The sequence below is a fragment of the Puma concolor genome, chromosome C2, assembly GCF_028749965.1.
Source record: "Puma concolor isolate L17-30 chromosome C2, mPumCon1.1.hap2, whole genome shotgun sequence".
NCBI classification, from domain to species: Eukaryota; Metazoa; Chordata; class Mammalia; order Carnivora; family Felidae; genus Puma; species Puma concolor.
The window spans coordinates 38,048,861-38,071,499 of NC_141675.1; the positions used below are offsets into that span (position 1 = coordinate 38,048,861).

General features: G+C 38.6%; 1 protein-coding gene across 3 annotated transcripts in view; it reads left to right on the forward strand.

Annotated features, from left to right (window-relative positions):
* The window catches only part of PLS1 (plastin 1), a 127,078-nt gene that overhangs the window by 73,193 nt on the left and 31,246 nt on the right, over positions 1-22,639 (forward strand). For all 3 annotated transcript variants that reach the window (XM_086674462.1, XM_025913103.2, XM_086674461.1), the window contains 5 exons: positions 10,441-10,544; positions 13,870-14,033; positions 16,108-16,237; positions 19,941-20,073; positions 21,850-21,931. In XM_086674462.1, coding sequence (XP_086530588.1) covers positions 10,475-10,544; positions 13,870-14,033; positions 16,108-16,237; positions 19,941-20,073; positions 21,850-21,931 — 579 coding nt within the window. In that variant the 5' untranslated portion in view covers positions 10,441-10,474. The remainder of the gene's footprint in view (positions 1-10,440; positions 10,545-13,869; positions 14,034-16,107; positions 16,238-19,940; positions 20,074-21,849; positions 21,932-22,639) is intronic.

Below are 22,639 nucleotides of genomic sequence, written 5' to 3' on the forward strand. Positions count from 1 at the left end.
TGTCTGCCATATATCTTCCTTGTTCCCTTTGTACTTTGGAAGCACATTACTGTGCTATGCAGCAAATTATAATGTGGGTCCCATTGAGGTTTAGATGAAGTACCCCTTTGGAAATTGAACTAACTTACAGGGTCTTGATACTTGGGGGTACCTGCTTTCAGTGAGCTGTTGGATAAACCTGCAAACATCTTAGATGTCTGTTTTTTTTACTGTCAGGTGTTTGGTAAGTTGCTCTCCCCACCGCCCCACACCCGCCCCGTTACCTGCACTGCATTAGTAATTTCCTGACTTTAATGATTTGTTGACTCTGAATGTTGTTTTTACTGTAGCTGGATTGCCCTGCCCTGCCTCACAACAAAAAGGCCTGCCATTCCTCATAATATATTACTACTGAGTTTGTCATCTTTTTAAAAAAATTTTTTTAATGTTTATTCATTTTTTGAGAGAGAGAGAGAGAGCACAAGTGGGGGAGCAGCAGAGAGAGAGGGAGACACAGAATCCAAAGCAGGCTCCAGGCTCTGAGCTGTCAGCACAGAGCCCGACGCGGGGCTCGAACTCACAGAGTGCAAGATCACAACCTGAGCCGAAGTCAGCAGCTTAACCAACTCAGCCACCCAGGCGCCCCTGAGTTTTTCATCTTTACCTAGAAACGAATTAACAGAAATGGGAACGAGAATCTTTCTGGATAAAGGGAAGGATAAAAGGTGCAGAGAAGCCATAAGCCTGGAGGCCTTTAGGCTATGAATGTAATCTTCAGTGCTGCTGATTGCTGTGGGAGCAACCATAATCTAACTTTTTTGTACTTCACTAATGCACTGAGCTTTCTGAGATCAGGTGTGGTGGTGGTGGTGGTAAAATACAAATTATGACAAATACCAATGATACTGTGATAGTGTTGAGTGTTGACAGATGGCAGCTACAGTTGTGGTGAGCACAGCACAACATATAGAGATGCTGAATCACTATGTTGTGCACCTGACACTAATGTAACATTGTGTGTCAACCAAACAACAACAACAACAACAAGAAAAACCTTAAAACTATTGTGCTTCTTATCTACATGTAAACTTAGAAAATATAATTATGATTAATTTTCTTTCCCAGTTCAGAATGTTTAAATATTTTCTATTGTTTGAGGAATTGACGCCCCCCCCCCCTTACATTTTCTTTTTGTAAACTATGTCTGTTATTACTCCTCATATATCAGTTTGGACTCTTGGTTGCAAGCAGTAGAAACTTAGTTTAACTGGCTTTAAAGAAAAATTGTTTCAAGTAACTAAAGACATAAAGGCTTTAGCCCAGTGGGATTTAGCACTTAACTCTGCCCAGACAGGTTTTCTCTTCACCCACTGACTCTGCTCTCTGCTATGTTGGTTTTGGCTTAATTCTCTGCTTCAGGTCTTCCCCTTCTGGAGGCAAGATTGATGTGGCTGTTCTGGCCTGTACTTCTTCATGAAAAACTGATCCAGGGGAGTTTGTGGGACTCTTATTACAGAAAGTTCCACAAAAGCTTTCTTAATGTCTCATTGGCTCCAACTGTGTTACATGCCTATCCCTAAACCAAATCCCTACAGCAGAGAATGTGATGTATTGATTGGCTTGGACCTGGAACTTCACTCAACTGTTATATGTGGATTATATGGAATGGGCGGAACCCCAAAACTAACATTGGTGCTGTTACCAGGAGAAGGGAAGTGGTTACTGGAGAAGAAAACAAAACAAAACATTGGGAAATGATATTTGAAGTATTGATGGTATTGTAACATTATATGATAGCAATTTGGGGAACATTAGTATGGTGAATTTTCTCAGAGAGTCAGAGAAGTCCTAAAGTGGAGGTGGGAGTCGGGGAGAGTAGGTGGGATATAAATAATAAACGAGAAGGAAAAGATCCTAGGATGATGGGCAGATCCAGTTACCTGAGCTGGGAATCTGTGATTAGTGGGCTCCTGACCTGCTGGCTCCTCTTCTCTCAGAGAAGCTGACACTTAGAAATATCCCTTACTGGGAGCAGGGATGTGGTGAGTGGTGCATAGCAGAGGTTGGGTTTTGACACATTAAGAGACAAAATGTGTTCTTCGGGCTTTTAGACTGAGCTAATTTTATGCCAGTGTTTCTAGAGAAACATAGTTCTACCAGGTTCCCTTGGGAGACCAAGTGAGGTCACATGGAATTAGGGACGTGTAGAAGCAAAATTAATAGACCAGAGTTTTAATCTGACACACATGGTGTTTTATAAAACGATTCACATCATTTGCAAAAACTGAAAACAAAATTTCACATAAAAATATGGATTTCTGGCTTTTCTTTAAAAATCAGATGTGGTGACCTTGGGCCTGATTCCTGTTGGCAGCAGTCCACTGTAGCTCAGCAGGGGCTTCCCCTTTCAGAGCCCTGGCTGGCATCATGTACACATCAGGAAAAGGCTAAAGTCTAGGGAGTCAGATATAAGGGCCTCCGTCCTCCTCCAGGACTTCAGGAACCAGGAAGGCTTTTCATGGGCTGCTGGGCAGAAGTGTTGCTGAGCTTGGGGCCATGGGACAACATTGATCAGCAGGTCCCAAGAACTGATTCCCACTTGATAGCCTCTAATTTCCTCAGCTTACAAGTTAGCTGTATTCACTTAATGTTGAACTTAGAGCTTGAGACTTCAGGAAGGTACTGGGGCCTGTCTTCCCCTTTCTTTCACATCCCCAAATGGTTCCAATCAGTCTTCTATGGATAGTCTTGACCTAAACTTTGATCAGTAAACTCTACTTTATATCTTTTGTGTATACGTTTAATGCAATTTCCTATTTCTCAACTGAAAAATTACTAAGCGTGGTTTGCACGTGCACAAGCATGCACAACCCCCTTCTAGCCTTCCTTCTCATATTGCTGCTCTATATACTGCTATTGCCTTGGCTGCAATTAGTCCAGAAACTTCCAACCTAGAATCACATAGTTTCAATGAGCTTGACAGTAAATAATATATAGTATTCAAAGAGGTCCCTTTAAATCTAGATTTAAACAGCAAACAAATTAGGGGACAATTCTAATTTGTTTATGAAAAGAGAAATAATCATAATATTCCTTTATATCATTTACCAAAAAATCAGTTTTAATTAAACTTAGGCATTTATAGTTGACCCCAATCAGCATTATATTAAGTATAGTTCTAGGGGCGCCTGGGTGGCTCAGTCGGTTAGGCGGCCGACTTCGGCTCAGGTCATGATCTTTTTTTTTTTTTTTTTTTTTTTTTTAATTTTTTTTTTTTTCAACGTTTATTTATTTTTGGGACAGAGAGAGACAGAGCATGAATGGGGGAGGGGCAGAGAGAGAGGGAGACACAGAATCGGAAACAGGCTCCAGGCTCCGAGCCATTAGCCCAGAGCCCGACGCGGGGCTCGAACTCACGGACCGCGAGATCGTGACCTGGCTGAAGTCGGACGCTTAACCGACTGCACCACCCAGGCGCCCCGGCTCAGGTCATGATCTTGCGGTCCATGAGTTCTATCCCCGCGTTGGGCTCTGTGCTGACAGCTCAGAGCCTGGAGCCTGCTTCATATTCTGTGTCTCCCTCTCTCTGACCCTCCCCTGTTCATGCTCTGTCTCTCCCTGTCTCAAAAATAAATAAACGTTAAAAAAAAAATTTTAAAAAAAGTATAGTTCTAGAAGAAATTAATTCTTATTAATCTTTAAACCTTCATGCTTAGTTCAAATTGTATTTGCTGAATACTTGACTAAATGATTTTAAACTCTCTTACTATGGGCTACATATTGAGGCTTTTAAGTGAATGGATACAGAAAGGTCTTGGTGGCAACTTTAGCAGCCAATGAACGCTCAGGTCAGCACCAAACTCAGTGCCCAAATGTACAAATGCGCAATAGTATTATCACTATAATTGTGGCTGGTCATGGAGATGACCATGGCAGTGGCTCATGCAGTAAGGCAGTGAGTGGGGAGAAGATGCAGGCAAGTCCTCTCTGTTCTCTGCTTTGCCCAGCAGATTTCCTTATTTAGACATCTGGTGTTTGCACAAGAGCATTGGCCCTTAAAGATTCATCCAGGGAAGAATTGAGGGTATTTATATATATATATATATTTTTTTCACATATATACATATATATATATATATATACTCCTTTGTAAAGGAATTTGGGGGAAATGGACAAAAATTATTTTTGAAAGATTTAGAAAAAACACCTGCTATATATAGCCAAGTGGGCTCAAAATTTTGAATACCATCTTTGTGCCCCTAATACTGGGTAGGGTGAACAGGTGCTTCGTAAGTTGTGAATAAATAATGAGTAAGTGGGTGAGTGAATGAAGAGAACCGGTTATTGAGGTATGGAGATTCTTTCAGTCTCTTCACTCACCTGTTGGTGACACATTTCACACAGACAACTGTTCTGCTTGGCACCTTTTTTACCTAGTACTCTCCCTGCTCTATGAAGAGAAATATTACCATTGGTGAATTTTAGTAAATTTTCCCCACATGCGTAACACATTAAGGCTATTGAAAACATAAAAATCAGAAAACCTGCATCTTTTACCTGTATAGAGCAAACAGTGAGTTTAGGAAGGTGAATGAGATTAACAAAATGTGACTATCACAAGGCAGTACATGATCAAGAATAAGTTAATGCATGTGAGCTGAATAACATATAAGAGCCAAGGTGAAAACAGGCTATGATGCTAATGCAGGTGGGAAGGAGGTAAGAACATGAGTGTGGCGGGCAGACCATGGAATGGAGAGTAGGGGGCAGAAGGCACATGAATTAGGTGGTGTGGGGACTGATGAAATGGTTAATCCTTGGAACTGAAGCAGAAAAAAGCCCCAACATAAAGATATCTGTATATTATTATTTTTTGTCATGTTTGTTTTTGTAAATTGCTATGCCGCCCTTTAAAAAGAAGTCACAAATAAGTTAGTTTGGAACTAAGTGTCACTGCCTCACAGATGTGTTATACCTGGCTTAACTCTTCATACTGGTGCTGATTATGGTCTCTACGATTGTGCAGGCACTTAGGCAATTGGTTTTGCTTATCTGAGAATAAAGTTACATTTTTATAACAGTTACCCTTTTAAGACAGTTTGGGATTTTGCCAGTTTAGGCTTGTTGGCAATCCAGTTGATGACTTATCAGGAAAGTTCGCCAGCATGGCTGCCCCTTGTAAAATGAATTAAAAACAAATGGAGCTCAGTTCTTTCAGTGCAGAAGGATGCTCAGGAGAAATGTGAATTATATCATACCCATTGAATAGCTTTCTCTGTCCAAAGAGGGGTCAGGCTGGTGTGTAATATTTAATAAAGTCAATGGTCTCCCAGTTCATATTTATATTAGAAAGTCAGTAGACATTCCAGTTAACTAGAGAAAATCTGATGAAGTAACAGTTTGGTAGGGAATATGAATGTTTGCGTTTTGCAGAATGATGTCGCTCCCTGTTGTGAAATGTGGTTGAAAAAAGATTGCTGGAAATACAGAAAAATGAAAGTATTTTCTAGGTTTCCTTTAAACTAAAAAGGAAACTCTTTAGTCATATTTCTTAGCTGCTTATTTTTTTCATATAGTGACTTATTCTACTGACCTTGTGATCTTTAAACTTGTACTGGGGAGCTGAAAATAGAACATAGTAAGAAAAGTGGAACATTGCGGTGGGAGATGAGAAGTTTATGAAGAAGAGGGGGAAGATATAGGATGCCATAGTATTGCCCCTCCCAGAGATACTGCCATGCTCCAGAACCTCTGAGCCTAGGCACTTCTCCAGAGAATTGGAGGATTTTTTTTTCCATAAAAAAGGACAGGCTTTTCCCATAAAAGTCAGGTATGAAAGAAATATCACATTTGTGTATGTTCTTTAAAGCAAATTTATTTTTTTAGATTAAATATAATTTATTGTCAAATTGGTTTCCGTACAACACCCAGTGTTCATCCCAACAGGTGCCCTCCTCAATGCCCATCACCCACTTTCCCTCTCCTCCACCTCCCCATCAACCCTCAGTTTGTTCTCATTTTGACTGTGATGGCTCATCCTGCCTGAGTCAGTCAAGTGCTTCTCAGGCACCTGGAATCTGCCCCTCAGCCTCTCTTGTCCTGGGGTCTTAAACAGAGCAGAGGCTCGCGGGAAGCTCTTCTGTCCTGGATCATCAGTCCCCAGTGTCTGCCTGGGAAATGCCCGTTACTCACAACGGTGCATTCCTTCAGCACGGATTCTCCTGTACCTTGTCTGCCCCTGTCTCTGCCACCCCTGTGGCCACAGTCTTCCTTGCTGGCATCTGCAGATTTCCCTGTTTGCCCATGGAGACAATTTCTCCCTCTCTCTGTCTTCATTATCTAGTGGCTTCTCAGGGATTTCCTCCTCCTGCTGCCCCATTCCCAGAACACCCAGTAAACCCTGAGGAGGTTTGTGCTTCTACCCGAGGACTCGGAACTGCAGATTCCAGGCTGGTTTTGCTTTCTGTGCTGCCAGCGTGCCTGACAAGAGGTAGTTACTACTTTAATTGAGGGGTGTGACTGGGGCGGGGGAGAAGAAACACAATTCTTCTTGGAGAAGAAACACAATTTGATATTTCAATAAATTATTCTTCTACAATAATATTAACTGTTTTGACTGTTTAAGATTGAAGTACTTGAAAAAATGTTTCCCCATGTCCTGAGGGACTTTGGGAAATTTTCTCCTGTTCAAAACATATTCTTGTGTTACCTTTATTATTTTATTTATGTATTATTTTTTTTACTATCTGAACTTAAAAGTTAAAAAATTATCTCGTGAATTATTTAAAACAAAACAATTCTTAAAGTAGGTACAGAGACAGTATAACCAGTATCCATATACTGAATGCTCAGATTGAACAGATGTTAAATTTTGCCATAATTGCTTCAAATTTCTCTTAAAAAAATGTAATGGATCCAGCGCCAGCTCCCAGCTGTGCCCCTTTCCTACTTCTCCATAGACAACCACTATTCTGAATTTGTTGCATCATTCCCATGTGTTTTTAAGTTTTACTATATATGTTTGGCAACATATGTAGTACATACATGTGTTTTTATAATTCACAATAATTGGTACATATACCGTATGTATCTCTTAGCACTTTGCTTTTTCCAGTTACTATGTTTTTAAGAAACGGGTGTAGTTCATTTATTTTGCTGATGTATAAATAGTCTAATAAGGTATTCATCTGTTAGTCTAAAGAAAACAGACATTTGCCCTTAAAATATAAATTTGCCCTTAAGGGGCGCCTGGGTGTCTTAGTCAGTTAAGCATCCGAGTCTTGGTTTCAGCTCAGGTCATGATCTCTCGGTTTGTGAGTTCAAGCCCTATGTTGGGCTCCTCAATGTCAGTGCGGAGCCTGCTTGGGACTCTCTCTCTCCCTCTCTCTCTGCCCCTTCCCTGCTGTGCACGCTCTCTCTCTCAAAATAAATAAACTTTAAAAAAAAAATTCCCTCATATCCTTAAAAAAAGTTTTGCCTTTAAAATATAAATCTGATGAGCACTGTAAAGGTTTATCAGTCACCTATACTTAAGTGTGAAGTGGTCATCAGTCTTTTCTTTAAAACTACCTGTGATGCTTGCAGTGAGAGAATAGGGATGCTAATTGAACTACATGTAGATTTTAAGGGTTTGGAGGCATTAGAAACAGATTTGATGTTGATTCTCTCTCTCTCTCTCTTTCTCTCTCTCTCTCTCTCTCTTTTTTAAACCTTCCTTAGGTAACCTGTGCAACCCTCTAATTTACATTTAAGGGAGGACACTTGTTCAATCAATAGAAGAACAGATCAATACATAGTAAGCTCATGTATGACATTAGCATAGCTCCAGGCCCATTGAAAGCCCTCAGTAAATATTTGCCATTATTTTTTATATTACTAGAGAAGGGGGAAGTAAGGAAAAAAGGGAATTTTGGAGGATAGATTAGGGGGCAGGCTGCCTCCTCTGTGTCAACGGCTACCTCAAGAACTCAGGATCTCAGGTGACCAGGGCTAGGGCCACAGGGGGAGGAGAGAAAACAGAATAGCCCAGAAACCAAAAGGTGCCAGTGAAAACAGGTTTGGTCCCTCACAGTTGGGATCTTTACAGTTGGTAGAAAGGTTTCAGAATCTTCTTGGTCTCAAGGGCTGTTCTTAATGCCTTTTCGCTGAAACTGTTCTGGATCCTGGGGTTTTAGATCCTATAAATTATAAATGGCTGCTTAGAATAATTTTGGTAAAGTTTTTAAAAAATTTTTTGTAATTTTTTTTTTTTTTTAAATTTTTGAGGGTGGGGAGGGGCAGAGAGAGGGAGAGAAGGAGACACAGAATCGGAAGCAGGCTCCAGGCTCTGAGCTGTCAGCACAGAGCTAGCTGCGGGACTTGAACCCAACAAACCGTGAGATCATGACCTGAGCCAAAGTCGGACACTCAACTGACTGAGCCACCCGGGTGCCCCAATTTTGGTAAAGCTTTTAGAGGTTCATGTAAGTTAGAAATTTGAGGGAGGATAAAAGATCAGATCCCATTTCATCTAATTGGGAAGTTCATTTTTAGAATATACTTCCTTAACTTTCTAAATATATACTTTGTTATGTCAGGATACCCTTGAGGATTAGGAGTGGGGGAGAAAGGCTTTAATTGGTGAAAGAAAGTTGTTTAAATTATATGGGCTAAAAAAACAAAGTGGAGAAGGAAAGCAGTTTTGGAATTACTGAAGAAATATATGGCACATAACAAAATCTATGGGAAGATACATCTGTCTATAGAATTCAACATAACCTGCCCTGTTGGTGAGTCTCTGGTCAGTGATCCTGGCTGCCTTTGGGCTGCATCTTTCAAGATGACTCTGAAACACTGTGCTCTTCTGAGCTGTCTCAGGCATCCAGGTAGGACTCCTTCCATGCTGGGTGTTTGGAAGCTGGTTAAATGCTGTGTTCCTCATTTCTAAAATTGCAAAGTGAATTCTAGTAACTGCCTTCTGGAGGGTTTCAGGACTGGCAAATGATGTGCCTGATAAATATGAGTCGATCTAGCAAGAATTCTTCCTCCAAAACTTTACAAAGAATTTTACAAAGGCAGCTTTCTTTTAAAATGCAAATTTTTATTTCACAAGTATATAATATATACTTTATATATTATTACATAAATTAATGTATATTATTATTCAAATACACATTTATGTGTTTATATGGCTTGTGACCACATTATATTTGGGAGAATGCAGAGTACACGGACCTAGAGACAAGAATGAAACACAGTTTGGTTCGATGACAGCTTAGTGATGAAGCAATGAGTTTCTCACTTTGACACCTTGAAAAAGTTACTCATTGGGGCGCCTGGGTGGCGCAGTCGGTTAAGCGTCCGACTTCAGCCAGGTCACGATCTCGCGGTCCGTGAGTTCGAGCCCCGCGTCAGGCTCTGGGCTGATGGCTCAGAGCCTGGAGCCTGTTTCCGATTCTGTGTCTCCCTATCTCTCTCTGCCCCTCCCCCGTTCATGCTCTGTCTCTCTCTGTCCCAAAAATAAATAAACGTTGAAAAAAGAAAGAAAGAAAGAAAGAAAGAAAAAGTTACTCATGACTATTTAATTTATTTAAAAATTAAATAGGGGCACCTGGGTGGCTCAGTCGGTTAAGCATTGGACTTCAGCTTAGGTCATGATCTCACGGTGTATGGGTTCGAGCCCCGTGTCAGGCTCTGTGCTCACAGCTCAGAGCCTGGACCCTGCTTTGGATTCTGTGTCTCCCTCTCACTCTGCTCCTACCCCACTCATACTGTGTCTCTCTTTCTCAAAAATAAATAAACATTCAAAAAAATTAAAAATTAAATAGTGGGCAATGGTATATTTTTTAAAACCCGAAGATTTAATTATACGTTAATTAGAACCAGGCCCCAGAATAACTGTAAGATACAGAAATTTGGGGAAGAACCCCCCCCCCAAATTCCTAAGCAAGTATGTATACAAGTGACAAATGAGCCGTAACACTCTTCGAGGACTTCACACAATTTAAAACGATTTTTAACTGATCAGTGAAAATGTTAATGTATAAATTATTTGAAAAATTATGTGCTTACTTTATTCTTTTTGTGGACATTATTCATGTCTTAACATTTTACTTCCTGACCACTTCCTTTACATTTATAAATGCTACCCTTCTCTCAAACTTGAAATGTTTATTTTACTGAAGGAGCGGGGTACAATGTAAATGAAAATTGTACAGGCTACTGGGAAACATGTATGCCCTGTGTAAGGACAAGGTGTAAAAGACAGGCATTCCTTCCATTCCTTCCCTCTGTGGACTCTCTTATTGTCTGGCCCACCTATGCTGGGAAATAGTGTTATGGGGTATCTGTTCCTATTTGTTCCTTGTCAGGCAGACTTCTCAGGTGATTTCTTCTAGAGATTTTACTGCCTGTGTATTCTGTGTTGCTTAGATAAATGTTTTCAAAGGGCTAATGTTCTTTTTATAACATTGTTTTTTCTAGCTATAAAGACCTGAAGGTAGTCTTTTCTTTGAAGATGGAAAACAGTACCACTACCATTTCTCGGGAAGAGCTGGAAGAGCTACAGGAAGCATTTAATAAAATAGGTATGCTTGAGAAAAACTAAATACGACATTGCTATTGTGCTTGATGTCAGACTTCCAGGAATGGAATACCCTCTATTGGTTTTACTACCACCCAGCTACCCCTAGCTTTATCCTGTTTCTATCCCCCCCCCCCACCCCCCCATCTAGGTTTCACTGGATTCTTTCTTTCTGAAAGATAAATTAAGACTGGCTTGAATTTCTAAGAGAATTGGACTTTGAATTCTTTGATAATTTCTTTGCTGAGAGTAATCCAGGTTAATGAATGACAGTGTAACTGAATACGTTTAACATGATATCCTCATTACAGAAAGAAAATATAGAAACACTTCCTTGTTTATACACTGAACTCTGGCCTTCATGTTTGTTGCTAACAGTAACACTTTCTGACTTCGCGCAGAACATTTTAAAATCTGAATATTGTTTTTAAAGGCTGTGTGTCTTATTTTTCTTCTTTCACTTTTTAAAGCCATTCAGTGTTTTGTCTTTATGACATTATCATTTGATGGCTTTGTATTTTTCTTCCAAAAAAAATTCCCTCATACTCTTTTGGATCACAATTCTTCTGCACTTTTGCTCCTAGGAAACCTGTGGCAAACAAGAAGATAAATATCTTTTGCTCTAGTCTGCAAATGTATGCAAGTGAAAGGCGAGCCCAGTGAAAGGATCTTGGGATGGTGACACCACCAATCCTGCTCCTCCCATAGTAGGCTCCTTCTCTGGTACAGAGGAGCAGTCTGTGGGGCACCTGGGTGGCTCAGTTGGTTAAGCATCTGACTTCAGCTCAGGTCATGATCTCTCCGTCCGTGAGTTTGAGCCCCGTGCCAGGCTCTGTGCTGACAGCTCACATTCAGATTCTGTGTCTCTCCCTCTTTCTCTCTACCCCATTCCCACTTGCACTCTTTCTCACTCTCAAAAATAAATAAACGTTAAAAAAAAAAGACAGTCTGTGAGAAACGGTCAGATAATAGACTGGGGTGGACATATCATGATCGCAATTGATCTTGTGCCTAGATTTCTCACAAACCTAGTGAATCATGACTAAAATTCATGTAAATGAGATGTGGTACAGAATTTTAGAGACCAATATAAAGAGAAAAGAAAGATTCAAGTTTGAAAAAGAAAGCCTCTCCAGAAAGAAAAAAGTAAAGCTGTCAGGAAGCTCACAACTTACACATCATTGCTATGAAGTGAAGTGAGTTGTACAAATCTCTGGACCCTTCCACTTCTCCCTGCACAGCCATCCCCAGAGTAACTCAAACCTTCCGAATACAGTCTGCATGGTGGCTGAATTAGGCTCACAGTGAATGCCTTAATCTTGTTTTTTTGTTTTTGTTTTTGTTTTTTGTTTTTTTGAGGACAATATATTTGTCATTAGAGCATTGCATGAATATGGTATGGCCTCTAAAAGATTATTTTTAATAATAAATTTTATAGAGTATTATATGCAGTGCCCAGAGTCTTTTCAAGACAAAAATTAGGCAGTTATTAGGACATTCTGCTCATTTTGAGTGTTGAAACAGAGGAAATAATAAAAATGTATCCCTAGTCTGCTATTGGTGTTATTTTATAGGTGCAGTTTGGTAGCTTGAATAAAAGTGCTGCCTAGGTCTTGGTAGAAATGAATGAATTAGTAATCTCTTCTTTGTTTAGTACATGAACTTTACTCTTTATGACTCATGGACATATAATCCTGCAATATTTATTTAATGATATTTTGAATAAATAATTCACTGATGGAACAAATCTGACAGCCAGATAATTTACTCTGTATGAAGGCAGTGCTAACACTAGCATAATATGTACTAGCTTTATTGACCAGATAAATTGTTCCTTAAGAACCTACTATTCCCTCTGATAATTTGTACGAAACAACCTTTCCCAGAGGCAGAGGGACATGCCCATCCAACCTTACTAGATGGGATATTTTGGGGTCTCTAGGGAGAGATGAGAGGTGAAAATATTTGTCTTTTTTTCTTTTTTTTTCCTTTGTAAGTTATGGTAAAATAGACATAAAATTTACTATTTTAAGAATTTTTAAGTGTCCAGTTCAGTGGCATTAAGTACATTCATGTTGTTATGCAACCATACCACTATCTCTATCTTTAGAACTCTTTCATTTTCCTAAACTGAAACTCTCTACCCAATAAATACCAACCCCCCATCGTGAATAACATTCTATTTTATGTCTGTACCACATTTTGTTTATCCATTCATCTGTTGAAGGACATCTTGAGTTGTTTCTACCTTTTTGCTACTGTAAATAATATTGCTATGAACAACATTTGTCTATCTCAAAATATAGGAAACAATTCTGAACTTGTACTAAATAATGATATTTTGCTCTAAGTTCGAAGAAAGTAATATTTTTATTGCAATGTCCAGTAGTTTAGCTTATTAGCTGACTTTTGAGATTATAGCAGTATTTTGGTTATTGGTAGATTCTATTTTAGAAACTTTCCACTTGTTCTGCACACTAGTAAGTCTAAAAGTTTTTGTCTTTGTAATTAATTGAGTATAGTGAGGACAGCTCTTTTACTGAAAGGAAAAAGTAAAATACAGGAAACACAGCAACTGTTACCAGATGAACGAAGAAAGCCTATATAACAAGGTGGATCCAGGCAACTAATCAGACAGTCCAGAGCCATGTTGCCAACTCTGGGCAGAAGTGTTTTGTGTTGCCTTTGTTCTGTGTCAAGAAGTGTTATCTAGTCTCTAGGAAAAACCCAGGGAAGGGCATCTCAGCGATAACGTGAAAACACCTGGAAACCCTTCCAAGAGTCCAAATATAGGTGTGAAATTATTTCTTGAACACTTGATGGAAAAACGCCATCAAACATGATTCGGCCTACATAATGGTATCATAAATACATAATGAAGAAGCAATGAATTATTAACAAATGAAACAGAAGTGGCACCAAGTGAAATGTAGAACAGAGATACCTTATGTGTATTTAATATGATGCACATATTTTATAGAGAATGTGGGGCCTACAGATCCATTTTGTAAATTCTGTGAGGTTAAAGTCTGGATGGGTGTTCTGCTAAACCTGAGTTTTTCATCTGTCAGAACATTGTTCAAACTGTGCACTTAAAATACACATGGTAGTCCTAAACCTATGGGGATAAAGTCCATTTACTACGAATATTTTGATAAAGTGTATAGACTCCCTTGTACAGTTCAGGTGCAGGAGAAAAGGTTACTGCCACTTGTGAGACAAACCTGAAAGGTTCTACCTGCCTGTGAATCTCCCATGAGGCCTTCAGGGTGCACACCTTGAATAAAGAGTGCAAATGAGATTTGACAATTCATAATTTATCTTTACAGATATTGACAACAGTGGGTATGTTAGTGACTATGAACTACAGGACCTGTTTAAGGAAGCAAGCCTTCCTCTGCCTGGCTACAAGGTGCGCGAGATTGTGGAGAAAATTCTATCAGTGGCTGACAACAACAAAGATGGCAAAATCAGTTTTGAAGAGTTTGTGTCAGTAAGTAATTCAGTTTTCTGGTTACTGATCTTTTTGCTTTGAGAAGAGTTTTAGTAATGTCATTGCTCTCTGGTCAAATCTGGCTTCAGAGACCAGAAAAAACACTGCTTTAAAATGACGAGTAGGATGACAACAACAATAGTGTCCACAAATAATTCATAAAACAGAGGGGAAAAAAATTCTCAAGTTGTTGGAAGTCAGATTTAAATAGTAATAGCTTATGTGCTAGTAAGACTACAGTTGAGTTCAGTGCTTATTGACTATCTGTGTGTATAGAATGTTTTAATGTCTCAGTACTTGGTCTTGAGAAATGGAATATTTTTGTGTGTGACTGAAATAGCTAAGGTATGGAAGCTATACCTCCTGGAAACTGGTTATTTCCTCATGCTAAGTGATATCTTTAGTTTCAGCAAATGCCACCAGGTAAATCCCAATGCTGGCTATGATAACATGGGTGTCATTATTAAAAAGTACCTCAAGGCTCAGGGAACCGAACAAGATGAAAAATAATACATGACTCAACTGACAAAAGAAAAGTAGATTGTAGCACTGAATATTGAATATCTTGTGTTTCAAAAGGTCAGGCCAAGAGAGATGGCCACACTGCCATTGCCAGCCAGCAGTTGAGTAAGCTGCCACACCCTTCCACCACCACCACTGCCATGACTGTATTTTTCATATGAAAATATAACCATTAATGTAATTGATTAAATATTTGTGAAATGTGAACCGTCTGGTTTTGCATCCTTTGTTCACTAAGCAAAGATTTGAGCTCCTTTCTTGCTAGGTTCTGCTAGGCACTGTGTGTGAATAATGCAATGAACAAAAAGAGAGATGATCCCTGCCTTCAGGGACTTTACATGTGGGGAAGCAGGGTCACACAAATGGCTAAAAGAGATCTATCATAATTGCTATGGTAGAGCAGTATGGGTCCCTTGAGAGTTCATAGTAGAAGGAGCTGAACTTGCTGGTGAGGCTAGAGATCCCAGGGATGCAGAGAACGTGTCGGAAACTATGAAGACCGAGCTGAGATCTGAAGTAAGATGTTAAACAGGTAAAAGGGGTTGAGTGGGAGAAATGAATGATGTTCGAGACAGGCTGGCTTCAGGATTGGTGGATACTCTCAAGCACTTGGAAACAAGTTGAGCGTGGGTGGGGGGAGATGGTGAAGGTAAGGAATGCAGCTAGAGAAATAAGTTGGGGTCAGGTCATGCAGGATCTTGTAGGATTTTCATTTTTATCGTAAGTACAATAGGAAGCCAGTGATGTAGGAGGAAGAGAGTGTGACGTGACATGATCAGATGCGAAATTTTAAAAACTCACTCTGGAGTCACCTGCATGGCCCAGTTAGTTAAGCACCCGACTCTTGATCTCTGCTCAGGTCATAATTTCACAGTTCATGAGATGGAGCCCTGCGTCGGGCTCCACACTGTTGGCACAGAGCCTGCTTGGGATTCTCTCTCTCTCCTTCTCTCCCCCCTTCCCCCCACGCATGCCCTCCCCCACCCCAAATGAATAAACTTTAAAAAATTTTTTTAAATTAAAAAACAAAAAACCCAAAAATACTTCACTCCGGCTGCTGCTTAGAGTACTGATTAAATTCAGTCTGGCCAGTCACAAGAGTGATTGAGAGAGGGTGTTTGTCCAAGCTACGTTATTTCCTGTGACATCTGACTTATTTATTTTAACATGTATGCATTTGCAATGTTCAGACAAGCAAATATCTTCACTAAAGCATTTAAAAATCTTCATCATGTAGTTATTCTTTAGTTTTCAATACAAAAGATCATGGCAAGTGTAGGAGAATAATTTCAATGCATTCAATTTAAGCTTAATAATAACAAAGTTTCTTTTAGTCCTTGCAGTGCAAACGTTTGTACATTTTGTGTTATGGGTAAAATGACATGAGTGCTGTCTATGCACACAAGCAATAAGGGTCAGAATCCCAGATGAGGATTTATTTTGATGTCATTCCAAATAAATAAAGAAGTCTAAATAACTTGTAATTCTTCATGTTGAAAGGTTTTTTATGATGATTTGACCAAAGCTCAATTTTACTTATATTCCATTCCAGCTGATGCAAGAGTTAAAAAGCAAAGACATCAGTAAGACGTTCCGCAAAATAATTAACAAGAGGGAAGGGATTACTGCTATTGGAGGAACATCATCCATTTCCAGTGAGGGCACACAGCATTCTTATTCAGGTAACTTCCAACTCTAAGTTTGATCTTTCATTCATTGACTCATTCACTGAGTCTGGTATTTCATCAAATCTAAGATGCTGTTCATTGTAATTCACACCATTGTTTTATGTACCATTGAAAGAAAATCAGACTATAATGTGCCATCAAATTTGACATGCCTCTCAGTTTCAGAGCTGTCAGGATGAAAAATTGTAGAATCACTGAAATCAGTGGGTCCCTACTATGTGTCAGGCACAGCACACAGCACACAGCAAAGAGATTAGAAAGAACAAAATAGAAATTGTTTACATTTCGGCATTGACTATGTTCAGTCATGACCTCTGAATGGATTTTTCATCTTGACTGGTGAATTGAGTTTGCTTTTAGGCCTGATCTGAGAATTTATGGAGAGGTTTATTGCAAGGACGTTTCCCTTCCATTTTCCAGGACCTGAGATTCCTGATTATCAAGCAACTGGGTGACTAGAGAGCACAGTACCTGATTTGCTGAATCTGATAGAATCACTGGATTGTTGCCCGGTGGGAAATCCAGAGTCACATTAACTCTTAAGATGATATGTCTTACCCCATGTTAAGCTTCCTTCTCGTGGTCGAGATGTCTGAGAACCTTTGGCCCAGTTCCTTTTGTTCATAGGAGTATAATTCGAACTGTGCTCTTTAAATTATTAACAAAAACTCACTGTAACTTTTCCCCCTTTTCCTTTGAGATCTGAATCTGTTAATTGTCCTGTTGATTGTTTTCCTTTCTAACTGGATTTTTCTATAGCAATATACTCACACTTTTCCCACCCATTGTAATTTTTTTCTATCCTTTTCCCACTAGAGAAGTGTGGTTAAAGTCAGTGGCCTATAAATGCTATGTCTATTTTTTGATAGGGATTCAGTCCTTAATTCCATTTCTACCTACGCATTCTAATGAAAATGTTGTCAAATTTTAAAAGATTTTAAAAGATCTTTTTACTGAGATATAATATGCATTTAGCAAAGTGCTATAATCTTACCAGTACAGCTCAGTGAATTTTTGCATGTGTAAACATCCATGTAACTGCCACCAGATCAAGAGAACACATTTTATCACTTTCACTGGTTCCTTCATGCCTCGAACAGGAACTGTTTCTCCCCAGAGGAAATCACCTTTCTGATATCTGTCACCATATATATTTTTTTCTCATTTATTGTGGTATAAGAGGCACATAGTAAGAGCATACAGTGTACTATTTTTAAGTATATGGCTTGATGGTTGATGATTTTTTTTTTTACATAGGAATATGTACATGTGTAAACGATTACCCATGTAAATATTACCTAGAACTAGGTATGGAGTATTTAGTAGCTTTTAAAAAAAGAGCAGCTTTATTGAGATATAATTGAGATGCTATGAAATTCACCCTTTAAAAGTGTATAGTTCAGGGGCGCCTGGGTGGCTCAGTCGGTTGAACGTCTGTGCAGGCAGTGTAGAGCCTGCGTGGGATTCTCCTCTCTCCCTGCCCCTCCCCCACCCACTCTCTCCCTCTCTCAAAATAAATAAATGAACATTTAAAAAAGAAAGTGTACAGTTCATTAGTTCTTAGCACATTCACAGAGTTGAACAGTCATCACCACTGTCTAATTTGAGAACACTTTCATTACCCCAAGGAGAAACCCCATGCTCATTAGCAGTCCCTCCCAATTCCTCCTTCCCCTAGCCTCTGGCAGCCATTACTCTAGTTTCTATTTCTGTTGATTTGCCTATTGTGGAAATTTCATGTAAATGAAATCATACAGCAGCGGCCTTTCACTTGAGAGTTGACAGGCTCCTTCACTGGCATAATATTTTCAAGGATCACCCATGTTGTGACATACATTATACGGCATTTTTTTATTGCTGTACAATATTTTGGTTTTTGGATGATGTCACAGTTTGTTCTTTTGTCTGTTGATAGACGTTCAGGTTGTCTCGGCTATTATGAATAATGCTGTATGAACATTTGTATACACATTTTTGTGTGGACATATGCTTTAACTTATCTTAATACCTAGGAGTGGAATTGCTAGGTCTTTTGGTAACTCTGTGTTTAACATTTTTAAAAGCTACCAAACTGTTCTACAAAGTTGCTGCACCATTTTGCATTCCCACTAGCAATGTATGAAAAGTTCCAATTCTTCACATTCTCACCAACACTTGTGATTGTCCATTTTGTTTATTATAGCCATCCTAGTAGTTGTGAAACAGTTTCTCAATCCCATTTCCTATACCTGGAACATCTTTCCTTTCCCTGCCCATCTTAAAAATCCATCTTTCAAATTGTACCTTCTCCATAAAGCCTTTTCTTGACCACCCCAACTGGAAGTGATTCTCTTTCTTTAAATTCTCTAAAACATTGCTTATATATCTCTTGTGGTGTATTTATATCCCTTATGTTGTATTTCTTTGTATATCTTTATCATAAAGATACAAAGTTACCACAAATGGAACTAAAATGGAAGGTACCATATCCAATTGATGTTTAAATCCCTAGATTCTAAGTCTCTGAGGAGTTATGTATGGTGAAGCAAGAAGATAATCTTAAAAGGCAGATTATGATATGTACAAAAGAGAAATATTAGTAACTGCGTGTGTGTGTGTGTGTGTGTGTGTGTGTGTGTGTGTGTGTGTGTGATGGATAACATTTTGGGAGTGCCTGCCAAATATGCCCTTAGGGAAATTACCTAATTCTAGGAATTGGGGAAGGTCAAGTCACCATATGCTACTCTGTGATAGAAATGGGAATTATGGGGCACCTGGGTGGCTCAGTCGGTTAAGCAGCTGACTCTTGATTTCAGCTTGGGTCATGATCATGGTTTGTGGGATTGAGTCCCACCTTGGGCTCTGCACTGACAGTGCGGAGCCTGCTTGGGATTCTCTCTCTCCCTCTCACTCTCCCTCTCTATTCTTGTTCTCTGTCTCAAAATAAACCTTAAAAAAAGGGAACTATTTTCTTTGAAGATTTATGTTGTTAAATCATTTTTATATTTACAGAGTAATAATAAAGCAGTAGAACATTTTTCTTTTAAGTTTTCTTCCTATTCTTCCCACTGCTTAGCTCAACAATATTTTCTGTCTAAAGATCAGTGTACCCACAGAAGAAGTGATATGTTGAGAAGTTGAGGATGCAGATGACTGAGAATCCTCATATCTAGACTTGCATCAGCTTTCTTATAGTAGGAATTCCACAGAAATGGAGCTGTTTTATTCATTCAAATAACTCTTGATTGAAATTAGTATTTCTGTTATAAGCCCCAGATCACAACTCTGTAAATTTTGGTGGGGGTTGTGGAGTTTATTATTGTGGAAATTTGTTTCTTGTATTTTTAACCCTGGTGTGTGTGTGTGTGTGTGTGTGTGTGTGTGTGTGTGTATGTGTGTAATCTGACCTCTGAGAGTAAGCTTCTGATTCATTAGGTTTCAGGAACAATATGTATTAGTAAAGATTTTAGAATCAAATAGAATATTTATTGTGCTCATTTAAGCTATATATCTTCCTGTCCCCTAATATATCAGATGAAAAAGTGGAATGAATTCCCCTCTCTCTTTAAGCCCTTATGCCCTCTTAAACCCTTTAGTATTTTAGTAGAGTTTTAATAATAAGCATTTATTATCTTTGAACATAAGTTAAAAAGTATGTTTTTGTAGTATGGTTAATTTTGTGCAGTGAGGTTTGCTAACTAAGATTTTCTGTTTCCAGAGGAAGAAAAAGTGGCTTTTGTTAACTGGATAAACAAAGCTCTGGAGGATGACCCTGACTGTAAACATCTCCTACCCATGAATCCTCATGATGGCAGTCTTTTCAAATCACTTGCGGATGGCATCCTTCTTTGGTGAGTCAAACTTTAGGTTCAGGGAGATATGTTCTTTCTGTCTCCATTGATGAGCATTCCGTGAAAACTACAGTTCTGCGAACAAGTGTGTAGGTATTAAAGAATTCATATTACATAGAAAATTAAGTACCAAAGCATTCCCACATTTTTCTTCAAAAGCAATGTCTTCTTTTTCTGGTGACTTTTCCATCTATTTCCTTAATGATCCCAGGAAAACTTTGAGTTATTCCTCCGATGTATTTAAAAACATTCACAGGGGGCACCTGGGTGGCTCAGTTGGTTAAGCATCCAGCCTTGGCTCAGGTCATGATCTTGTGGTTCACGGGTTCTGCCCCATGTGGGGCTCTGCGCTGACAGCTCAGAGCCTGGAGCCTGCTTTGGATTCTCTGTCTCCCTCGCTCTCTGCCCCTCCCCCATTCTTACTCTGTCTCTTTCTCTCTCAAAACTAAACATTAAAAAAAAATAAAATAAAAACGTTCAAAGGGTTTTTTTTTTTCACTTTCAATAAGGGAGTATTGACTGGGACAGGGACATGAGGACAGGTAAAAGAAAGATCTCATTTGTGCTTAAACGAAATTAATGTTTTAAATCAATCTTGTCATATCCTTGGCTCTTTGCAGTATGTTTCTGCTCACTAGGCTGTAAACTCTCTCAGAGCATTTCTTTGTCTCTGTTGTGTGTACCGTAACTATAGTTCCAGCATACTTCTTTGTACAAAGCAGGTGTCTTTTTTTTTTAAGTTTATAAAAATAGAGAAAACTTACAAAGAAGAGAATAAGTATCACAGATATTCTTATTACCCATAATTATCTATCATTAATATTCTGGCATATTTCTTTCAGTCTTTTTACTTAAAAAGAAAAAAAAAACCCAACCTACCCTCAAGTACAAGGTACTAGTTTTTAGAATATAATATGTAAAATAGACCTTGACCTCCATCTGTAATGCTGATCTCTTCCTCTGACCTTCAGAGGAGATTCCTATTATGAGTTGAATGGATATTTTCCTCTTTATTTTTTGTTTATTTTTATTTTTTATTTTTAAGGGAAAAAGAGGGCACAAGTGAGCAAGGGGCAGAGAGAGAGACAGAATCCCGAGGGGCAGAGAGAGAGAGAGAGGGAAGTGGGGCTCACCCAAAGCGGGGCTCGAGCCCACCCGATGCAGGGCTCGAAATCATGAACTGTGAGATCATGACCTGAGCTGAAGTTGGATGCTTAACCAACTGAGCCGCCCCAGCGCCCCATCCTATCTTTATTTTAAAATGTAAAATAGATTCTAAAATCTAGAGATAAATTTTATATTAATTTCTTTTAAATGTTTGAATTATTGAAGTTTTAGAAAAACCATGTCTCTGGCTCTTTCTGCAACAGTAATTTTGACACTGTTGATACCACTTTGTGAAACTTGGCTTTTTGAGGATTTCTTTGTTTTACATTTCAGATTGCTGAATGTTGATGGTCATTAAATGATATAAAGACAGGACTCACATAAAGAAAATGCAAGTTTTAAAAACTTAGGAGGAAATGCTGAGATTACTATTGTAGTGGGTGACAGATTTGTTTTAGGTTAGGGAATATTTCTTAAGTTTTAAAAAGTAAGTCCCTGATGTGAATCACAGTATAATATTTAAAGAAATGGATTGTTATTACTTTTCAAAATTTAGCTGTTTTGTCTACTTGCAAAAACAAACTAAAAAGTCTTAAATTATTTAACTTAAATTATTTATCTTAAATAAACTCGGAGTCTTAAACTAAATTATTGTCATTTTCTCTTTAGCAAGATGATCAACTTATCTGAACCAGATACAATTGATGAAAGAGCCATTAATAAGAAAAAGCTCACCCATTTCACTATTTCTGTAAGTATTTGTCCTTTGCTAGTAATCATGTTACTGTGCTGTAAAATGTAAGGCCTTTATTAATGGGTGGTTAGGCCCAGGTGAAACCTTTTTTTACTCCAGTTTTATTGAGAAATAATTGACATACATTACTGCGATGGCTTGACTTACATATATTGTGAAACGATTACCACAATAAGTTCAGCTAATATCCATCTTTTCATAGAGATACAATAAAAAGAAACAAGGACAAAAATTTTCTCCTTGCAATGAGAACTCAGAGGATCTACTCTCTTAAAAACTTTCCTGGATATCATACAGCAGTGCTAGCTATAGTCATCATGTTGTACATTACATCCCTAGTGCTTAACTATCTTATACCTGGAAGTTTGTACCTTTTGACCACCTTTCTCCAATTTTTCCTCCCCTCACACTTTGCCTCTGATAACTGCAAGTCTGATCTCTTTCTCTATGAATTTGGTATTTTTTGTTTTGTTTTGTTTTAGATTCCACATATAAGTGAGGTCATATAGTATTTGTCTTTCTCTGACTTATTTCACCTAACATAATGGGTTCAAGGTCCATTCATGTAAAATGTTTGATTTAACGTAATTTCAGTTTCCATAAAAACTAGGTTTTTATTAAATAAAATTCAGCTGCATTTTGTACTGAATGAAATTAAGATTCAAAGTGCTTTGAATGAACTTAAGGTAGTAGTATTCAAGTTAT